General features: G+C 38.7%; 1 protein-coding gene across 1 annotated transcript in view; it reads right to left on the bottom strand.

Moving 5' to 3' along the window:
- TET1 (tet methylcytosine dioxygenase 1) overlaps positions 1-12,286 on the bottom strand; it is a 183,968-nt gene that overhangs the window by 164,975 nt on the left and 6,707 nt on the right. Inside the window, exon 2 of the mRNA XM_001368924.4 lies at positions 9,410-11,125. Coding sequence (XP_001368961.3) covers positions 9,410-11,002 — 1,593 coding nt within the window. The 5' untranslated portion in view covers positions 11,003-11,125. The remainder of the gene's footprint in view (positions 1-9,409; positions 11,126-12,286) is intronic.

The following is a 12,286-nucleotide window of genomic DNA, read 5'->3' as shown; positions in this document are numbered from 1 at the left end:
ATGATTATTAATAAATCTCTTAAAATATAATATTTTTATTGTTGAGATTTAATTTTAACTTTTACACTATCAAAAACAAAGAAAACAAGTAAAGGAAAGATATTTTAAGAATGACCCTATTCCATGAAAAACATGACAAAAAAAAGCTTGGATGCCATATTATAAGAAAAAAAAAAAAACCCTGTCCAGTTTCATTAAAACTACAAGGAAAACTGAAAACTAAAAGAATACATTGATTATAACCCAAATGAAAAACAAAATGAAACCCTGAAACCTCATAGGTGAAAACCAAGTTTTCAAATCAATGAAAAAATACTTAAAACAGCTGGAAAGAAAGAATTCCAGAGCTCCCAGACTGCACATGTACAGAGATTAGCATGGCCTCAGAACAATGACATGTAAATTCATGCATCATTCCATATTTTTAGAGGAAACTATTATGATGTAAAAAATTAATGATATCAATTAAAAAAAATTTTTTTAAAGAAGTTGAAATATCAAGGAACAAGTTAGAACCACATAAGACATGGCAACCAGTACTATAAAAGAAAGTTTTGAATATATTACAAAAGTTAAAAATAAAAGGTTACAAGTCAAGTTTACAAACTCTATTCCCTTACAACAATGAACAATATGGGGAAATGTATTTTGCATGATAATACATGTGTAATCCTGTTCAAATTGGGAAGAAAGGCCCAGTGGAATTGTGGGAAAAGTGGGGGGATGGGAGGGGAGGGAGGGAAAGAATATGATTCTTGTAACCAAGGAATAATGTTCTAAATTGACTAAATAAAATTAAAAAAATAAAAAAATAACAAATTGTGAAGAAAGGGAGAGAGGAAGACAATTTATAGCTTGTGACTTCAGAAAACATATGTGGGAAATGATTACATATTATTGTTAAAATAAAATCTTTTTTAAAAGTTTATAAATTCTGTACCATTATCTGCTCCCCATTGACATTCATCCATATATTCAATTTGTTGTCCTCTTGTTCTTGCATTCACAACATCCATCCTTTATGTCCCTTTTTTCCACTTACAAAATCACCCCCAAGGTTCAAATCCTTACAATTTCTTACCTAGTCTACTGAAATAAACTCTTATTTAATCTCTGAGTCTCATTTCCCTTTTCATTTGAATCCATCCTCCATAAAGCCTCCAAAAATAATTTTCCTAAAGCACAGATCTGACCATATCACCTTCCCTATTCAATACACTTCAGTGGCTTCATTATGACCTCCAGGATCAAATGTAAAGTCCTTCTTTTGACAATTAAATGTCTTTACAATCTAGTCACTTCTTATTGCTTTGTGCCTTTGCACTGGCTTTCCTCATATCTAAAATAGTCTCCTTTCCACTATCTCTTAAAATCTTTGGCTAACTTTGGCTAACTCAATTCAAGTACTACCTTCTCCAGGTCCTTTCTCCTTCCCCGTTGACTCCACAATCCCAGTGCTATCTCCTTTATATTATCTTTCATGTACTAATGCTTATCTTGCATGTTCTGATATATGTATGTGTGTATACATGCACATATCTATATCCATACAAATATGTGTGTATATCTATAGGTAGTCTCCTCCAACAGAACATAAGTTCTTTAGTGCAGGGCTTGGTTTAGATTTTTATTTGTATCCCTAGCATGTACTCCAGCAACTGGCACATAGTAAATGCTTAAGAAATATTTATTGATTTAATCATTCAATTATTCATACTCTTTGACACAGCAATGTCATAGCACTGCTAGGTATCTATCCCAAAGAGATCAAATAAAGAGAGGAGCCCATGTGTATAAAAATATTAATAGTAGCATTCTTTGCTATAGCAAAAAACTAGAAATTAAAGGAAGAGGTACCTGTCGATTGGAGAATGGCTGAGCAAATTATGGACCATGAATCATGAATGCAATAAAATATCACTATACTCCAAGAAATGATTTAAGGAATGTATTCAGAGAAACCTGGGAAAACATAAGAACCGATGCAGAGTGCAGTCAGACAGTCTATAATTTATTACTAAGTATTTATTTAGGGCCTATTATGTGCCCTGCACTATGCTAAGCCTGGGGATACAAAGAAAGAAAGACAGCTTCTGCTCTCAAGAAGCTCCCAATCTAAAGGAAGAGACAACATGAAAACAATTACATACAAATAAGCTATATGCAGGATAAACTGGAAATAACAGCACAAAGGCTCTAGCATTGAGGGACATTTGGAAAGACTTTGTATAGAAAGAATATTAACTAGGAGTTGAAGGAATCCAGGGAACCTGGCAGGTATGAATGAGGACAGGATTCTAGGCACAAAGACCATCCAAGGAAAATAACTGTTTGAAGTTTGGAGATGGAATATCTTCTGCGTGGAACAGCAAGGAAGCCAGCACTACTGGATCACAGATGGGGCCAGTGATAGATAAGAAGACTGGAAAGGTAGGAATAGCCAGGTCATAAAAGGCTTTGAATGCCAAAGAGAAGATTTTATATTTAATCCTGCAGGGACATAGACGCCAAAATTTATCAGATGGTCTGGGGGAGGGGGAAAGTTGTCATATAGTCAGAACCCTGTTTTAGGGAGATTAATTTGATAGCTTAGTTGAGGGTGGACTATAATGGAGAGAGACTTGAAGTCAAGAGATCAATTGGTAGGTTACTGCAAGAGTTCAGACATGAAGTAATGAGGATCTGCACTAGACAGATGTCCAAGGGTGGGAGCCATATATGACAGATGTTATAAGGTACCATTGCCAGGACTTGGCAACAGACTAGATGGAGGTGGGGGTGGGGGGTTTCGGGGTGGGAGGATAAGACAGAAATAGAAGAGGATGACCACTAAATTGTAAGCCTTGATAACTGGGCGGATGGAAGCATTCTTGACAATAATAGGGAAGTTCTAAACAGCGAAGAGATGAGCAGAAGCAAGATAAATGACTATAACTTTGTAAGGAAAATCAACTTTGAAACACTTAACTACTCTAATCAATGCAATGAACAACAACAACTCCAAAAGACAGATGATGAAACTTGCTTTCCATCCTCTGACAGAGAGGTAATAGAGGTGTACAATGACACAAACATCCAGGAGTCTATTTGTTTTGCTTGACTACACTTACTTGTTAGAAGGGAGGTGCTTTTTTAATTGAGGGAAGGATAGCTAATAATAATAATGCCCCTAAGGCGGGGAGAAAATAAGATCATTAAAGCAATTTTTCTAATGCTTAGAACAGAAGGAAATACTGCTTTGAACAAACAGTAGCTTTGAAATTCATATTTTATATTTTAAAGGGAATTTCTCTTTCTAACTCTTGCTGCTGAGATGTGTTGGAAATATAGAGAAATGCTGATGAGTCAAGTGGGTTTATTTACTTTGCTAAAGTTGTTGATTATTTCAATTAGCTTTTTGGTTGAATCTCTAGGATTCTTTAAGTAGACCATCATTTCATCCGCAAAGAGTGATAACTTGGTCTCCTCATGGCCTATTTTAATGCCTTCAATTTCTTTTTCTTCTCTAATTGCTACTGCTAATGTTTCTAGTACAATGTTAAATAATAGAGGTGATAATGGGCATCCTTCATTTTATATTTTAAAGGAAAAAACAAGCTATACATAATGGAGATGTGCAGTTTGTTCTTTGTAAATGAAAATGTTTATGTTTGTTAGTATACCTCAAGTTCAAAATGACAAAATGAAAAATGAAAGATAAAGAAATGACTAATGCCACCATTGGCTTTGAAATCTCTGATTTCAAAGATCCTTCCAGCTCTTAAATTCAGTGAGGAGTTTGGTTTCATACATTGGTGGGAGAGAATCCAACACAATGTCAACAAACCATCACTGGACTAGTCATATTTCATGAATGTAGGGTGTCAGAATCCCAGAAAATATTTTCTATAGCAAGTTCTGTGGTGCAAAGTATGCTACTGACATACTGATAAATGATGTATAAAGATTCCCTAAAGGCAAATTTAAGGACATATAACATCTGCGCTCAATTGTGGAAATTGGTAGCAAAAATGTGCTCCACATGGCATAGAGCATGCCACAATGAGATCCGGCTGTTTGAAAACGTCATCTGATGCAAGCAGTGTCCAAGAGAAAAGTAAGAAACAGGCAGTGTCCCAACTAGTTCCCATGGAGCCTCAATGGGATCAGACTATTCACATATTAAAGAAGCAGCCAGAAGATTTATCCATGAAGACCTCTCCCTTCATTCCATTCAAGCACACACACAAAATGTATACGTAGTTCATTCAACCTAATCCTGGGTATCATTGGAAAAACAACATAGCACTGGCCTTGAATGGAGATGATCTAGGTCTTAATCTCACTTCACAGGCTATCTGTAGGATTCTAGGTAAATCTTTTACCTCTCTAAACCTCAATTGTCTCATCTGCAAAGTGAGAATAGGAGTAACAGAGAGGATCAAAAGAGATACTTTTTATAAATGTACTTTACCAATCTAATAGTAGTATATAAAAATCAACTGTCAAAAGGCAGTTTATTTAGTCAGTCAATATTTATTAAGCACCTACTATGTGCCAGGCATTGTGCTAAGCACTGAGGGTACAAATATGAAAACAGAACAATAATTTCTACCCTCAAGTAACTTACAGATCTAATAGGAAGACAGTGCACAAAAGGAGGCAGGAAAGGAGGGAGGTACCTGATACAGGGACATGATGAAGGCAGAGGCTCCAAAGTGATGTAGCTGGAGAAATGGGAAGCTCTAAACTGAGGCCCATCCTTAAATAGAGACTTTGGTTTTCATATTCACATTCAGAGAGTGATAATGAGTTGGATTATCTAGGCTGATGGGATTTGGCAGGGTGATAAATTTTCCCAATAATGAGCTTCTGGGACCTGATAGAAAAATTGGATTAGTCTTAAAGTAATGCATCCAGGCAAGAAATGAGTTTATTTAGTCAGAGGATCTGGGTTCAAGTACTGATTATACTTTTTACTACTGGTATGACTCTTGGGGAGGTTACTTGGGTTCTTCAGTCCCAGGTTTCCTCCTTTGTAAATCTAAAAGATACTCTAGATCAGAGGGGTCAAATCTGAGGTTGCCCCTAAAACCTGTGAGAGTAGCCTGGGCCATATGATAGAGGAAATGTTAATTTGTGATTTTCTATGTTAATATGAGACCTGTAGGGATACTTGCTATTTGAGTTTGATATTGTCACTCTAAATGACTTCTGAAGTCTCTTTCAGCTCTAGACTTAAAATCTAAAGATTCCAGTAACCCATTATCAGCATTATCCAACGTGTTTGACCAGATATTATAAAAGAAAGATTTTGCTATATTTGTACATAATAACCTTTTTTTTCTTTTAAACCCTTACCTTCTGTCTTGGAATCAATACAGTGTACTGGTCCTAAGGCAGAAGAATGGTAAGGGCTAAGCAATGGGGGTCAAGTGACTTGCCCAGGGTCACACAGCTAGGAAGTCTCTGAGGCCAAATGTGAACCCATGACCTTCCATCTCTGGGCCTGGCTCTCAATCCACTGAGCCACCTGGCTGCCCCCATAATAACCTTTTAATCAATTTGCCGGTATTAACATTAAAAAAAATTCAGGTGACTCTCAAGACCAACCCCAGAAATTATTCATTTATTTATTAAAATAACATTACCAAGGCCTGCTGGCATGCTAACACTTCAGATCTATTATGTCTCAAATCAATCTTATCTTTCCTGTTTGATGCCTGTTCATCTACTTAATATCCTTCCTATAACATCAATTCCCCTAGTAACTAACGCTCAGAAAGAGCCAGTTTCTGAGGGCAGCTGGGAAGCTCAGTGGATGGAGAGCCAGGCCTAGAGATGGGAGCTCCTGGGTTCAAATCTGGTCTCAGATACCTCCCAGCTGTGTGACCCTGGGCAAGCCACTTAACCCCCATTGCCTAGCCCTTACCACTCTTCTGCCTTGGAGCCAATACACAGTATTGATTCCAAGACAGAAGGTCAGGGTTTAAAAAAAAAGAAAGAAAGAAAGAAAGAGCCAGTTTCTATCCCTCCCTCTCATTCACTTTCCATGCAGAGTTCTTTGACAGGTCCTATCTAGCTTACCTCCCTTGTCCTCTGTATCTGTACCCCCCCCCCCTTTTCCCATTCTTACTAACCTAACTTGAGCTTTTCATCATCCTTGGCTTGGACCATAATGACTTTTTGGTGGCAACTTATTAGTCAGAGGGACAATTGAACCCCAATAGAACAAAGAATACTGTGGAAATTCTCCCCACAGGTAAAAGGGACTACCTGGGCAATATTTCACATGGGTTGGTTCTAGTAGCTAACATAAGACTAGTGATAAGGTAAAACTCCTCGTCCCTGCCCCCCTATTATTCTGTTGAGGCTGAGAATAAAGCAAAGTGCCTATCTCAGAGATAAACTGAAGAATGAGTGGTCTGAGACTCAGTATATGGACCTGAACAATAATAGACACATTTTTAGGTTCCCATCTCATGTGAGTGTCTAGGTCTCTCTTTTTTTTTCCTTCTCAATCCTTTACCTTCCATCTTGGCAATCCACTGAGTTACTCAGCTGCCCCCGAGAGTATCTATGTCTTAATATGTGCTACGTCTCAGGTTTGAGTTCTCCTAGACTGGCAATAGTTTGGGGGGGCGGGGAGGGAGGAAGGACAGAAGAACTAAAGTTGATACTTGGGCAGTAATATCACAAGGAAGAACATTATGATATCAGCTATGAGGTGATAACTATGAAACAGGCCTCTAATCTTTACATAGTTGTATATAAATGTGTGTGTGTCCTATCCACAACGCTGGAATAATTCTCTGAGCACAGGCCTCTGATCACACATTCTGATGCTCAAAAAGCTTCAGGAGCTCCCTGATTTCTACTGAATGAAGACTTGCTTAGCCTAGCATTTGAGGTCATCCTTTTGGGCTCCAAGTATACGCATACTCCATATATATTACATTCAAGAATTCTGCCAAACTCAGTCCTTGCCATTCCCTGAAGTTGATACCATTTCTATGATAAGAATGTTTCTCTGCCCTCAAATATCAGGATCCACTTCTAATTCTACTCACTTCCTCCATGAAGTTTTTCCTGATTACACTCACAGCAACAAGTGATATTTCCCCACATTATTTCTCACACATTGGTTCATTTCTATACACTGTCAATGTAGAAATCTAGAAGTCCCCAGATTATTTAGTTGGGAGGTAGAAACCCCAGGTTTTGACCTTGTCACTGGAGAGTTTTCCCCCTGAGGGAAGGTCCTACTTCACCAGACAATAGACATCCATTTCAGGTGGGAGATAAACCCAATCTGAAGTCAAGTGACTCTGGCACAGTAGGTAGGTCTCCCAAGCTGAAGGTCCTGAGCTGGATTCTTGGAAGGAGGGTGTGATATACAGGGAAAGGCTTCTGGGGACAAAGACAGGGAGTGACACAGAAAAGAGTCTATAGTTTTGCTTAGGACTGCCCAACAGACCTCCCCCACTCAAATGTAAGTGGGGTGTATAGGCTTCTGGTGATGAAATCTAAAAATGGGCAGAGGAGACTTTAATCCCATCTTCACAATGGGAAGGACCTGCCTAAGAGGAAAATTCACAGGGAGATCAACTAGTGATAGCAGGGATAAGATAAGGGGTGTTTGTCAAGGCAAGCTCTTCTCTGAAGAGAAAGGAGACCACTTTAGGGTTAAGTGATGGCAGAATTGGAGGGAGACAGTGTGGTCCAGTAGAAGAAGCAATGGATTTAGAGTCCCAGATACAAGCTGTGCTACCGTGATTGTCAAGTCATAGCACCTCTAGGAGCCCCAGCTGCATGAACTACATAATGAAGGGGATGGGCTACTCCCCAGGGACCTCTCTTCAAGCTCTAAATCCTCGGAGTCTAGGCATTTCCTGCTCTCATCAGTGGCACATAGCACAGTAGCCGTATACAATCATCTCATGCTACAGTTCCCTAACAACTGGCATATCCAGTTACATAAAATTGTGTACATCACAGATATTAGTGAAAATCCTCTACGCCAAGATCTGAACTTTACAGAGCAGATAAATGAAAGGGTGATTTTTATCATCACAAAAGACTTCTTTGCACTAAGGCATTGTTGTATGTTTATAGATTTCTGATTATCTGACAAAGAAGGACAAAACTCATGGAGTCCAAAAAGAAATCCAAGCTATTAGAAGCCACTGCCATTTGAAAATCAGTCATAAACCAAAAGCCTCCCCCACCTCTATGCCTCTGCCCTTTCCTCCTCCATTCCTGGAATTCACTCCATTCTCCTCTCCATCTCTTAAGGAGCTCTAGCTTCCTTTAAGGATCAGCTCATTTGCCACTTCCTGAGAGAGAGAGAGAGTACTTCATAATGGTTAGTATTCTTTTCTGCTTCAAATGATCATATAAATAAAAAGACTTTTCAGAACTAATATAGATTGAAGTTAGCAGAATCAGGCAAATGACTAGGATAGTACAAAAGAAAAGATCACTAGAGGGAAGCACAAATATGAGTGACCAGTTAATAAACAAAGAAAGAAATGACTAATTATGGCCCAGAACAGATAATGAAATACACCTTTTGGCAGATGTAGGAGACTCTAGGAACAGAATGACATAAATTATCAAATATCGTATTGGTCGTTTTTTCTTACCTTTTTTTTTTTACAAAGAATAGTTCAGTACTGAGAAGAGCTATGGCATGAATAACTTCAACCCCCAAATAAAGTATCAGTAAAATTTAAGTTAAAAAAAAATCACATGGATACTTATTTGTCTATAAACTACAGGTCCAAGAGAAAGTAGATTCTTTGAAGGCAGGGACTATTTTTTCACTTTGCTTTTATAACCTTGGTGCTTAAGAGGATTCTTTTCTTTTCTTCCTTGCACATGCCACAGTCATACCAGATATCCTGCTTTCTTTACCTCACATACAACATCCCATCTCCCATCTCCATGACTGCACAGAAGTCCTACCTCAATAGAAATGCAAACCCCACCCTCTCTTCAAAGCTCAACTCAAATGCTACAAGAGGCCATTCTGATTGTGTCAGCCCAAATTTCTTTTTAATTATTTATATATGTTGCTCCCTTCCAGATGTGATGTAAACTCCTTGAGGATGGGGATTATTTCTCATTTTGTTTTTTCACCCCCAGCACCTATAGAGGTGCTTAATAAATGTTTATTGGACTGAACTGAGGTTCTTTGGGAGAAAATGAAATGCTCATTTCCTATGACTGACTACTTAAGTGGATCTCTGTGAACAAAACATTGCTGTTTGATTCATAAAAGCTTATCCTCAAAGCAACCTTTAATTTGAGGTGGGGGTGGGGGGCGGCGGGAGATGAATGATGGTGTTGTGCTAGCTAAGAACTAACTTCATTTTGATAGCTGTCAGGTCTACCCAGATGGATCCTCCAGCCCAGAATCATTCCTTACCTCCAAAGGCACTATAACCATTGGCTTCTTTTTCAGTTCCTCACATTTTCTCATCTTACAGACATGGTGGCTGTATTTTCGGTTTTTACAATAAACGCATTCACCACAGTTCTCCTTCTTTTGGCAAGGCTCACACACTCCACAGCGCTTTCGTTTCTTCTTTTCTAAAGTAGGGAGCAAAGTAGTGTAGGAGAAAGGATAGGAGTAAGAGGCGGTGTTGGAAAATGCCATGGATACAGAAATCACATTTGTCTCACTGATCTGGGAACTCTGTCCATCCAACTGGCCAAGATCACTTGATGCCAATTTGGGATCTTCTGATAAAGAATTTGATTCTTTCTTTAGTCCACTTTCAGGAACTATTTTGAAACTATGATTATTAGATGGCAACTCTGACAGCAAGCTTGTATCCTGTGGTTTATGCATCTCTTGAGCAAGTATATCTTTCGTGAAGGCAACCAGACTCTTCTCAAAGTTTGGAAATGAACTAGCAATCTGACCTGAGTCCAAAGTCAAAGTTTGATTAGCACCATGGCCCCCCAGTGGATCTGAAGCAGTGCTTTGTGTCACAGGTTGGTCTAAAGAACCATGAATAGGTTCTTGCTGGTCTGATCCTGCTAAGAGGTAATTTGCAAAAGAGGTAGGAAAAATAGACCCACTAGGAACCATTATATTTTGGAAATCCAGTTCAGGTTTGCCTTTATAACAGGAGGATTGATGTGAATCAAGGTTCTCCTTCATTGGCTCCAAAGAAGAATCATTTAGTTTAAGAGATTTTACTCTTGAACCCAAATCTTCTAAATACATGTTGAGGTTTGGTTTAGAGGTCACTGTATGGGGAGCATTATTAAATAAAGGAATAGGCATGGAGTCTTGGACAAGAGTACGAACAGTGTCACTCGAATCATTTAATAGCTTTTCAAAGAATTGGCCTTCACACTTACAGTTCTCTTCTAAGGTCTCAGATGTTTGCGTTGGTAGGCTGCTATGAGTAGTAATACTTGTTATGGGATCCTCTACAGCTTGTCCATTTTCTTTGCTTGGGAGTGCATCAGAGGTAACAACTATTGGATCCTCCTCGTTGTCAGTTGAGATTACCTTTTCTTGTGATTGATCTGTTTCTTTTTCAGTTTCTACTATATGCTCCTTGGACACTGCCAGGACTCCATTTTCACATTTATTTTCCTTTTCCAAAGTCTTAGAGGGTGGAATTTTCCCAGGTCTGGTAATGACCACTGGAGGCTGGGACAGACGTCGAATTAGAGAGGTGCTACGAAGACACATTGTGAAGCCATTGCAGGATAAGGACTCTGGATTCTGGAAAAGAACATCAGTTTGATCCAGAGACCTTCGAGCAGCTGCAGCTCTTGTCAGAAGACTTCTTGTTGGTGCAGGTGATTTTGTTTTTGATTTTTTCTTAACATTATTACTTTCTGGCATCAGTTGTTGTAATTTCTCAGTGCTTAGAGCTTTTACCAACGTCACCTTTTTGGTCATAATCTTGGATGCCTTATTTAGTTGGCTGGTTTTCTTTTTGCTTAGATCTTCCTTTCTGACTAATTTGGAAGATCTCCCATGGCGGGTGAGAGCCATAGCTAGCAAGGAGAGGAAAATGGAAAGGGGCGGGGTACAAATTCATGGGCCTTTCCAAAAGTCTCACTTCAGCTAAAAAGTTGGTTGTTCCATGGCTGAGCTCTGTCACAGCAGTGTTTCAATCTGAAATAACAAAGAAAATTAAGAATGAGTTCTTTTGTCCCCTTTGTCATTTGCTAACAGATTTCTATGCCTTTATTAGCAATTCTTAAACTCAAACTAAGAAACAGAAAACTATGAGGGAAAAAAAACAATGTAACAAGATTAAAGGCGCTCCTCTCTGAGATTATTTTAAACTTTAAATTCTTCTCCTTCTGTCTTGTTACTTGTTGCAATGCCTACCTGACTAAGTAAAGATTAAACAATCTTTTTTTTTAAATTTGTATCATCAGCACTAAGCCCAGTCCTAAATGCTTATTGAATTGTTTTGTAAAATTATTTGAAGGAGCTCAAGTATTTTCTTCCTATGTGGAAAAACCACAATTCTATCCCAGTTTTCAATTCTCCAAACCCTGTGAAATGTAGATATCATTCCAACTGTTAGAAGTTGCTCCCTATTCTTTCCTCAATAGTGAAACTCTAGGGAAACTCAGGGGAAAAGATATGAATCTGCCATCTTGACTCAGTTAATCTTCCACATACTGAGAAACTCTGTCCTCTAGAGATCCTCTCAAAATAGCACAACATGCCACTTAACAGGGGTTTCTTCTCAACTTTGCTTGCCTTCATTATAATAAGCATAAGTCAGTAGAGTTCATGTTTTGACAGGTTAGGCATAAACTGCACTCAAGCCTCTTCTTGAGGGTCAGAGGGTAGAAGGCAAGGAAGATGGATGCTAAATAAGCTATCTAGAGAGTAAATGAAAGTTTCATATATAAGCCTCTAGGGAGTTGTTCTTAGAAGACTTCAGTGTTTGTTGATTGTCAAGTTCTTAATTTTAAAAGGACACTAAAAGTAATCAATGAAAAGGGAAGAAAGTGAAAGAATGAAAGAGGAATATAAAAAGAAAAGGTTCTGATTATCACCTTAACAGCCTTAATAGTAGGACTAATATCAAGGGTTGCCTCTATAAAACAAACCAAGTTGGGGGCAGCTGGGTAGCTCAGTGGCTTGAGAGCCAGGCCTAGAGACTGGAGGTCCTAGGTTCAAATCTGGCCTCAGCCACTTCCTAGCTGTGTGACCCTGGGCAAGTCACTTGACCCCCATTGCCTAGCCCTTACCACTCTTCTGCCTTGGAGCCAATACACAGTATTGACTCCAAGACAGAAGGTAAGGGTTTAAAAA

Source organism: Monodelphis domestica, chromosome 1, assembly GCF_027887165.1.
Source record: "Monodelphis domestica isolate mMonDom1 chromosome 1, mMonDom1.pri, whole genome shotgun sequence".
In the NCBI taxonomy this organism is placed as follows: domain Eukaryota; kingdom Metazoa; phylum Chordata; class Mammalia; order Didelphimorphia; family Didelphidae; genus Monodelphis; species Monodelphis domestica.
The sequence above is the reverse complement of the archived record's forward strand: the minus strand, read 5'-3'. Positions and strand labels throughout refer to the sequence as shown.